The following is a 10,736-nucleotide window of genomic DNA, read 5'->3' as shown; positions in this document are numbered from 1 at the left end:
TCCTTTTCATATATTGGAATCAACCATGCCCATTCTTCTGGCGACTGCAGGATGAGACCTTGCCGTTCAAATCACAGGCATGCATCTCGCAATGAGATCATTTGTGTTATAAATATCACCGTGCCAGCAGTAGCCTTTGCATGGATATGCCTGGCGGAGACACCACACGCCGTGGTTGGTGCAAGGAGCAAAGGATCAGCAAAATGCGGGCATTGTCCTAGCAGGGAGCACCCCGGAGAGACCCGCTGGAAGAATGCGCTTCCACTACCTCGTCCTCCTCTTTCTGAATCACACTGTCCGCTTCTCTCCAGGCTACAGTGAGCAGGTACCGTCCGCAGAACTACTTCGAGGTACAACAAATGAGAACTCCACTCTGTTGCAGAACCGTAAATCGCTGAGGAACATGTACCAATGGAATAGACCTGGGCCCCGCACTGGGAGACTTTATTGCAGAGTTGGAATTGGTTTTCATTTGCAGATCCAGCCTGATGGCAAAGTCAGTGGCTCGCATGAAGCCAACCTATTCAGTGAGTATTTATTCGAAATAGGTTCAAATGACAGTGATAGTCTCAACAGCAAAAACATAAATTACACGAAATTGCCTCTGACAGTATTTTTATGAAGGTATTGTTCCTGTACTTGTCTGCAGCGTATCCAAAGATAACTTTGAGCTGCCATTCCAGCCAACCTTTACATTTACCTGACTGCTTTGATTACGAGCGTCTTGGTTTGACGAGCAAAAAACCGAGCTGTTTAAGTTGTTACAATAGGAGACCATCTATGTCAAGAAATACAGTCTATTCTAACAAAAGTAATGGCGAGTTGGATCATGTGCGTCTGCGCATAGGGATTTTCCAGATATTGGCTTTGCGGTCGAGGTCCGAGATATTGACATTGGTCGAATGTTTTATTTTAGATATTTGAAAGACAATTAAAACACAAAACAGTTATTGACCGAATCTATAACGTTCTGCAGTGCGATGTCAGTATATCATCCCCGTGGACCTAATTTCACATAACTGGAAACGGTGTTTGTTTGCAAAGTTTTTTTTTGCGGCAAAGATCGATTTTGCGATGAGTCTTTCCGGGGTCAGGTTGTCTGGCGTGTGTATTGTGCGGTCATGTTAAACTATGAAGCATGTCGCTAACAGGTGCAGGCTGGAGGGAACTGAGTGCTTGACAGTTATTGGGTTAGTGAATGGGGTGGTTATTACCTCCTAACATGTCACAGCAATACATGGATTGACAGTTATATTCATTAGCGGGAATAAATAAAATGTTTTCTTAAGTTTGGAAGCGGCCACGAATCAGAAATCTTAGACTACCTTTACTGATATGGAAGTTACCTATGGACGATGCCAGTAGTTTTATTTTATATGTATAGCATATACAAATAATCTTCGGTTGAAGACAATATGTGTCAGATTCTCCAATCTGTAATTCTCGTCCGTCACTAACATGGGGACATGCTCTGTAACAAAACAATCAGAACAAATGCCCAAGGCATTTCATACTTAGCAAATTAATAGCATATTTTACAACTTCAAATATTTACAGGCCGACTAACTTGATGGGGCCTCCCATTATTAAAGGGAATTGTTTTATAAAGAGCTCTCTGAAGCTAGTAATCGCAGCGTGTGCGAGCATAATTTTAAAATCTGACAGCAAGAATCTTATTGTGAAATCTCACTTGCAGGTATTTTGGAAATATTCGCCGTGTCTCAGGGGATAGTGGGAATTCGAGGAATTTTTAGCAACCGATTTCTAGCAATGAATAAAAAGGGGAAACTTCACGCAACTGTGAGTATTATCTGAGGTCAGTGGTACTATTCAGAAATAACAATGTACTGCGCAGAAGAAAACAAAGTTAATGTGAATGCAAAGTCATATCAAAGTCTATTGCCCAATGAATGGGTCAGAATGAGTTTCACCTTTTCGAAGATGGGTTTGACTCACTAGGCGTGGTCAACGCGGCCTCTATCTGGAGGCATTGTTCATAAAGTTCAACGCGCCGTCATAAATCAAGCAAGAAGCATCCAGATGTAAGACTTACATTCGGTACTTTTTTTTTCCCTGAAGCGGAATATCAAATCACTTGCTATCATGATCTTTCTCTGCAATAAGTAAACATTTGTTAAATACCGTAACGGAGATTTGTCCGAATACTCCTTGACCTTACAGTACACTCAAAGCCTCCAAAGCATGTATTTTTACAGATGTCTTGTCTGCAAGGGAAAACAAGCCTTTTTAATTTGGTACTAACAAGTAAAATGTACAGCAATTGTGAAATAAACTCACCATCCCACTGTCTTTCAAAATGTGTCGTGAAGATTGTTCAAACCCTGTTCCTTCTGCAAAGCTATATAAAAAAATCACTAAAAATAAAACATATATACGTATATTTATAAAGAAAACATCGAATGCCCGGATTCAGTGGTTGCTCTAACGTTGATGATATATTAATATTGTATTAATAATTTGTAATATTAGTTTCAGATATTTTACCAGCTATTAAATGCCGTGTTCAGTGTGGAAACTAGCGGATGTCCCAGGCCGACTAGGCTTTTCACTTAAATAATAGCCGAACATCGCCATGGATCTCCTCGGAGAAATATCAACTAAATAATAATCCAATGTGCTTAAAATTGGTGGTGCTGGTGGGGTGCGTGGTGCTTGGATAAGACTAACACAACCAACAAAATGGAATGATTGAATATTATGCAGAATTCTAAATATACAAATTGACATTTGGCATAACCTCTGCTTCTACTAAAATTAATGCAGTTGATTCAAAATGGCATGTGAGTGCGTGCTCGTCACGGCCGGGTGAATTTCTGTGATTGCTTAATAAGTTTAAAAAGTGCCGAGAGAATCCTGTCGCCTGTCAGTAAATGTGGCGCGTTGATAGAATTCAATCTGTCCCTACTTGTTTCTGAGATGAGATGAAAAGTCAATTGTATGAATAATTCTGCAATCCTGCCAAATCAATTCGTATATGAGTTTGTAACACTGCTCCAGTCTTTTTCTCTTATCTTGACTAGTCGTCTGACATCAGTCTCTTTTTTCTCCCCAAAATACAGATGGCAACATAATTAAATCAGGGACTGAGTTTGAAGAATATTGTATTCCAGCATTTTATACGGACTAGCAATTATCAACCGCTGCCCAGAGGAGATTGTTCTTTAATTCCTCAGGAGGATTTGGCATATTTTGAAATATTGCATTTTTAAAGTTCAGGTTAATCACTAATTTGAGTGCACTGAGTGTGGAAATCAGACATGCCACACACCAATGATTTCGTACAGAGTTTAAGGGAATAGCTCTCTCATTTTGACCCACAATGGTGAAAACACATTATTGCCGAATTTAATCTAAATTCCAAAACCATAATTGGCATATTTCTAAAGGCAATGCCATAAGTAGGAAATAACAGAATACAGTTTTCACTAATTTGTCTGTCTTGCTGTGTTTTTATGAACAAGAAAGCTTAGAAAGACGCCTGAGACAGGTGCATGGGGAGGTTATATAGATACAATTTCTGAAAGTTGTCAAAATGTTCTAAGATGACAGAAGAGACCACTTCGCTGCTACAGAGAAGGTCTTCTATGGTCATTTTCAGATTAACACTGAAAGGTCCAGTTTTACAGCATCTAATCAAACTCACTCCATTCCAAAAATGATTTTTAAAGAATTACCTCAGCTGAAAACGCCTAAGTGAACTTGTCCCAGCTGTTTCACTGTTGGTTTATGAAGAGCTGTAGGCGCGATTTAGCTACCACATGTCAAGTTATTTTTCTCCCATGGTTTCCTGTTTCAACTTTCTATAACTCAACAATCTACCTTGAACTCAAAGCAACCGAGTGTCCTCGAGTAAAAACTGTCACATTTATGACATTTATCTGGAATTGAGGCTTTTGCACAACAGGACACAAAGCTGTGCTTTCCATACAAGATAACCATTGCAAAACACTGGATGTACAGTGAACGAGAATGTGCAATCATATCAAATGGATTTCAAAGCGTGCCTTTAAATAAAAACATTTGGATAGCTTAAGATAGCCGTCAACACATGGAAAATAGAGTCATACAGCATGGAAACAGACACTTTGGTTCAACATATCCATTCGACCAAACATCCCCAATTGAACCTCATTCCACTTGCAGCATTTAGCCCATATCTTGCTAAATCCTTTCTGTTAATATACCCATCTAGATGCCTTCTAAATGCTGTAATTATACCTGCCTCCACCACTTCCTCTGGCAGCTTGTTCTGTACACACACTACCTGCAACAAGAAAAAGTTACCCCTCAGGTCCTTTTTAAAACCTTCCCCTCTTGGATTAAACCAACGTCCTCTAGTTCTGGACTCCCCTACTGTAGGAAAAAGACATTGACTATTCACCTATTTATGCTCCTCCTGATTTTATAAGCCTCGAAAAAGTCACCCCCTCAGTTTCTGATGCTCCTGGGGAAAATAGCCCCAGCCTATTCAGCCTCTCCGTATAGCTCAAACCCTCCAGTCTCAACAACATGCTTGTCAATCTCTTTTTGCACTCTCAAGTTTAACATCCTTTCTATAGAAGGGCAACCAGAATGTACACAGTATTCCAAAAGTGGCCTCACAAATCTCTTGTTTGGCACAACATGGTATCCTAATCTTATACTCAATATTATGACCAATGAAGGCAAGCATAGCAAAACCTTCTTCCCCAGCCTTTCTACTTGTGATCCAATTTTCAAGGGACTATGCACCTACACCACTAGGTCTCTTTGTTCAGCAACATTTCCCTGGTTTCTACCATAACTGTATAAGTTCTGCCCTGGTTTGCCTTACCAAAATGCAGTACCTTACATTTATGTAAATTAAACTCCATCTGCTACTCCTCAGCCCAACTGATCAAGTTCCTGTTATAGTCCAAGATAATCTTCTTCATTGTCCACTACCCCACCTATTTTGGTGTCATCTACAAGCTTACAAACCATACCAAACCAAACCAAACCAAATGACAGAAAGCAGTGGACTCAGCACTGACCCTTGAGGCACACTATTGGTAAAAAATGAGGTCTGCAGATGCTGGAGATCACAGCTGAAAATGTGTTGCTGGTTAAAGCACAGCAGGTTAGGCAGCATCTCAGGAATAGGGAATTCGACGTTTCGAGCATAAGCCCTTCATCAGGAATGAGAGAGAGTAGCCAAGCAGGCTAAGATAAAAGGTAGGGAGGAGGGACTTGGGGGAGGGGCGATGGAGGTGGGATAGGTGGAAGGAGGTCAAGGTGAGGGTGATAGGCCGGAGTGGGGTGGGGGCGGAGAGGTCAGTAAGGAGATTGCAGGTTAGGAGGGCGGTGCTGAGTTGAGGGAACCGACTGAGACAAGGTGGGGGGAGGGGAAATGAGGAAACTGGAGAAATCTGAATTCATACCTTGTGGTTGGAGGGTTCCCAGGCGGAAGATGAGGCGCTCCTCCTCCAGCCGTCGTGTTGTTATGTTCTGCCGGTGGAGGAGTCCAAGGACCTGCATGTCCTCAGTGGAGTGGGAGGGAGAGTTAAAGTGTTGAGCCACGGGGTGGTTGGGTTGGTTGGTCCGGGCGGCCCAGAGGTGTTCTCTGAAGCGTTCCGCAAGTAAGCGGCCTGTCTCCCCAATATAGAGGAGGCCACATCGGGTGCAGCGGATGCAATAGATGATGTGTGTGGAGGTACAGGTGAACTTGTGGCGGATATGGAAGGATCCCTTGGGGCCTTGGAGGGAAGTGAGTGTGGAGGTGTGGGCGCAAGTTTTACATTTCCTGCGGTTGCAGGGGAAGGTGCCGGGGGTGGAGGTTGGGTTGGTGGGGGGTGTGGATCTGACGAGGGAGTCACGAAGGGAGTGGTCCTTGCGGAACGCTGATAGGGGAGGGGAGGGAAATATATCCTTGGTGGTGGGGTCCGTTTGGAGGTGGCGGAAATGACGGCGGATGATACGTTGTATGCGGAGGTTGGTGGGGTGGTAGGTGAGAACCAGTGGGGTTCTGTCTTGGTGGCGGTTGGAGGAGCGGGGCTCAAGGGCGGAGGAGCGGGAAGTGGAGGAGATGCGGTGGAGGGCATCGTCGATCACGTCTGGGGGGAATCTGCGGTCCTTGAAGAAGGAAACACTATTGGTCACAGCCTCCAGTCCGAAAACAATCCTCCAGTACCACCCTATATCTCCCATCTTCAAGTAAATTTTGAATCCAATTGGCTAGGTCCCCTGGACCTCATGTCACTTAACCTTAATGATCAGTCTACCGTGCAGAACCTTGTCAAACTCTTTGCTGAAATTCATATAGACAATGCTTTGCCTTCATCAATCATCTTTGTCACCTCTTCAAAAAGCATGATTTCCCAAGTACAAAGCCATTTTGACTATCTCTACTGAGTACTTGCCCTTCTAAATACATGTAAATTCTGTCCCTCAGAATCCCTTCCAGCAACTTACTCAGCGCTGATGTAAGGCTCACCAGTCTACAGTTCCCTGGCTTTTCCTTACAGCCTTTCTTAAATAATGGCACCACATTAACCAGCTTCCAGTCTTCTGCCATCTCATCTCTGGCTATTAATGATACAAACAGCAGGGGGCCTAGTACTCTCTTCCCTAGCTTCCCACAATATTCTGGGAAACATTTGATCAGGTCACAGGAATTTATCTACTTGTATGTGTCTTAAGTCCTCTAGCACCTCCTCATCTGTAATATGAACTTGAAGTATTCATTATTGGTGTCAGTCTATAACCACCAGGGATCTCCTGTTGCATAGTGACAGGGTAAAAAATGAGGTCTGCAGATGCTGGAGATCACAGCTGCAAATGTGTTGCTGGTCAAAGCACAGCAGGTTAGGCAGCATCTAGATGCTGCCTAACCTGCTGTGCTTTGACCAGCAACACATTTGCAGCATAGTGACAGGGTCCCTTTCTCTGAGACAAAATGCTTGGATTCAAGTCCCATCTGCTGCAGAAGTGTGTAAATTCATCTTTGAATAAGTTAATTAAAAATATCTAACATCATTCAGCAGTTTTCCATAAGATTTTCTTTGTCGCCACTTTTCATCAACCTCTTCTGAAATGGAGTGTGTTATTGTGCTACTATGGTCATGTTTCTACCTCTGGACAAGAAGGCACATGTTCTATCTGCTCCAGAGTTGTGTCACAACATGCCTGAATAGGTTAATTAAACATACGTGTATTGTGCATATATAGATATATTGAGTGGATTTGATGGTCATGGCATCTCCTGTAAGCATGCTCATATTTTTCCGGTAGTTTTCTACCAAGAAATGGTTTCTACTGAAACAAGTCTTTCCAAAATAATAGACTAATGGATTGCCAAATTATAAATCTAACATTCTACGCTAGAATCCACTCTTGAATTCATACATTCAGTTTGTTACATTTTCTTTCAGAGATTAACTCTCCAAAATGTTCTGCTAAGGGACTTTTAAATATAGAAACATAGAGTCATAGGATTTTATAGAATGAAAATAGGTCATTTGGCACATCAGGTCAATACTAGTCATCAAGCACCTATCTACTCCCCTTTTTCCAGCATTTAGCTCACAACTTTGTAGGCCATTGCACTTCAAGTTATAATTTAAAAATTCTTCAGTGTTGTGATGGTTCCCATCTTGAAAAATTTTCAGGCAGTGAATTCCAAATACCCACCACCCTTTGGGCTGAACAGGAATTAATAGTCTATTGATGACCATAAAACCATTGCTGATTGTTGGACAAAACCCATCTGGGTCACTAATGTCCCATAAGGAAGGAAACTGCCATCATCACCTGGTCTGGCCTACACATGACTCCAGAGCCACAGCAATGTGGTTGACTCTTAATTGCCCCTGGGCAATTATAGGTGGGCAATAAATGCTCGCTTAGCTAGAGATGCACATGTTCCATGAGTGAATAAAAAAGGAATTTAATCCTGTAAAGTTTGAGGTGATGTATTTTGCAGAGACTAACATGCATGTACATATTGATTAGGAGGACACTAGGAAATACAGAATTTCAGAGGAACCTTGGTGTAGTTGTCATTAGTTCCTTGATGGCAACAAGGCATCTAGTTAAGGTGGTTAAGAAGACATATGGGATACCTGTTTTTATTAGTCCAAACATTGTATACAAGAGCATGGTGGTTATGGTGAGACGGTATAAAATGTTAGTTAAGCCACAGCTGGAGCACTATGTGCAGTTGCAGTTGCCACACTATTAGGAGAATGTGATTGCATTAGAGGATGCAGATGAGATTCTTGAAGATATACCCTCCGCTGCAGCATTTCAGCTATAAAGAGAATTGACTAGTTGGGGTTGTTTTCCTTACAGCTGAAAAATCTGTTGAGGGACCTGATTGAGATGAGCAAAGTAATGAGGAGAGTAGACAGGGACAAAATATTTCCCTTAGTAGAGGGGTTGTTAACCAAGGGGCAGTTTCCAAATAAATATCATTAGAATGGATTTGAGGATTTTTTTTCACTCAGGGACACTGGATATCTGGAACTCTCTGCCAAAAAGGATGGTAGAACCAAGAACCCTGAAGGCATGTAACAAGTATTTTGAGGAGCACTTGAAAAGCCATAACAATTGCTGGAAAATGCTTGATAACTTGTGTGGGCACAATGCGCAAAACGGCCTGATGCTGTGCTAGTAAGACTTTATGACTCTGAAATGTTCTTCCTTAAATCTCCTCAAAGCCTCCTGCGCTTTACCATATATCTCAGCCCCTGCATTACTAGAGCCTCCATTAAGGGGAAAAGTTTTTTTCAATCGATATATATGCCTTATAATCTTGTACACCTCAATCAGGTCTCCCCTCAACGTTCTTCACTCTAAAAAAAAGAAGCCTAACTAATCCCTCTTCATAGCTGAAATGGTCCAGGCCAGGCAGCATCCTGATGAATCTCTTCTGCACCCCCTCGACTGCTAGCACATCCTTCCCATAGTGTGGTGATCAGAAATGCACGCAGTACTCCAGCTATTGCTTAACTAATGTCTTATGCAGCTCCGTCATAATCTCTTTGCTCTTCTATTCAATGTCTCAACAAATACAGAGACGTATATCTTTTAACCACCTTGTCCACCTCTCCTGCTGTCTTTAAGGATCTACTGACACTCCCACCAAGGTCCCACTGAGCCGCTAGGGTCCTACCATTCACCATGGGCTCCCTTACCTTGTTTGTCTTCCCAACGTGCATCATTTTAAGATTTTCAGATTAAATTTCATTTGCCGTTGTTCTGCCCATCCGATCAGCCTGTACTCGAAAGCTGGAGTCTAAATGCGTGTTAAAGTCAATGTGCAGTGAAGTCAATGTGCACTTGTTTCATTTTGTTGAGCGAGTGCTTGTGTTCCTATTGTAGCATCGCTATATGCTCACATAGTCTGGTATATCCATATATGGATGTGGCCAGCACGGTGGCTGCGTCCCTACCTTTGGGCCAGGAGACTTGTGTTCAGGTTCCTCCTGCGCCGGCGATGGGTAAAAGTATCCAGAACAGGTTTATTCGAAAAATATAAAGCACAGTCCAGCCTTACGTCTTATAAGTCACTACATCATAGGCCATGCGTAAAATCCATGGAACATTTATTGAATTCTGAGAACATGAAACAAACTAATGTCCATAAGAAAACCCAAGCACTGCAGCTGCTGGAAATCTGAATTAAAACACAGGAAATGCCGTTGGAAAACTCCAGTACCCTCATCACCTGGTGCGCGTAAAAACTCCATTTATGACAAACGCACGAAAGAGAAAGGAATAAAATGAGATGCTGGTAGGATTGGAGGGAGACTTCGATGAAGCCTAAACAGTGATAGGGAGGATTCGGGCCAATGGCTTGTTTCTGTCTTTGCTCAGTGATTCTATGTAAACCGTACCACTATATTCTAAACGTCTGAGTAAAAGGAAATATATTTTATTTGTTTTCTGATTTTGCTTTCTCTTATAGACCAAGTTTACAAATGAATGCATTTTCAAGGAGAGATATCAAGAAAACAGTTACAACACTTACGCCTCGGCCACTTACAAAAGCGAAAACAATAGCCGAGAGTGGTACGTGGCTTTAAATAAACGCGGGAAAGTGAAAATGGGGAACAGCCCTCGAGTGAAACCTCAACACATTTCGACACATTTCCTTCCACGGTTCAAACAGTCTGAGAAAGAAAAAACGTTCAAAATTACTCGGAAAGTCCCAGATAAAAAAACGCCACCCAAATCTCCAAAACCACCTCCTGCAACAATTATCCGCAGGAAGAGTACAAGTGTTATCAGATATAGGCCCAAATTTCGTTTTGGATAGCAAATTGATTGAATTCGTCTTATTTGGTTCGGGGGACAGTGACTTTGTTGGAAAACAACTCTGGTGTACCGGGGATGCACAGGGAGGCAAGAGTGACTCCTTCCGCCAAAGGGAGACACCAGCCATCGCCCTCCCCCTGACCCCTGCGCGCCGTACCGGCAGTGTGGACCAGGAGAGGTATGACAGTATTGTCAGGATGCTATATCAGCATTAGGAATGAGAAACTACGGGTATAACACAAAAAACCAGACTGTTTGTGAGCAGAACATAAAAATCGTTCATTTTCATTGGAAAATTTATGTTGGGCTCTGAGGGAAAGATGCGATTATTGAACATAAAATCACGTTTGGTAAAGGAAGCAAATAACATTTTGCCCCAGTAGAAATGTTGAAAATGGTTTCAAAAACGTTGAATCCTTCTTTATTTTCATAGCCCTTTT

The 10,736-nt window shown here is 42.3% G+C and overlaps 1 protein-coding gene across 1 annotated transcript; it reads left to right on the top strand.

Moving 5' to 3' along the window:
- The first annotated feature begins 253 nt into the window (after window positions 1-253).
- On the top strand, window positions 254-10,297 carry fgf5 (fibroblast growth factor 5). The gene is made up of 3 exons (XM_060827884.1): window positions 254-527; window positions 1,697-1,800; window positions 9,947-10,297. The coding sequence occupies exons 1-3, from the start codon at window positions 254-256 to the stop codon at window positions 10,295-10,297; spliced, it is 729 nt and encodes a 242-aa protein (XP_060683867.1).
- Window positions 10,298-10,736: the final 439 nt, after the last annotated feature.

This window comes from Hemiscyllium ocellatum, chromosome 1 (assembly GCF_020745735.1).
Source record: "Hemiscyllium ocellatum isolate sHemOce1 chromosome 1, sHemOce1.pat.X.cur, whole genome shotgun sequence".
Classification (NCBI taxonomy): Eukaryota; Metazoa; Chordata; class Chondrichthyes; order Orectolobiformes; family Hemiscylliidae; genus Hemiscyllium; species Hemiscyllium ocellatum.
Note: the sequence above shows the minus strand (reverse complement) of the source record. Positions and strands in the feature narration are given on the sequence as shown.

Excerpts from the sequence above, each read along its gene's own strand:
- fgf5 (XM_060827884.1), top strand. The coding sequence starts at position 254 with ATGCGCTTCCACTACCTCGTCCTCCTCTTTCTGAATCACACTGTCCGC. Across the intron at positions 528-1,696 it reads GCATGAAGCCAACCTATTCA|GTATTTTGGAAATATTCGCC; the intron begins GTGAGTATTTAT and ends TCTCACTTGCAG. Across the intron at positions 1,801-9,946 it reads AGGGGAAACTTCACGCAACT|ACCAAGTTTACAAATGAATG; the intron begins GTGAGTATTATC and ends TTTCTCTTATAG.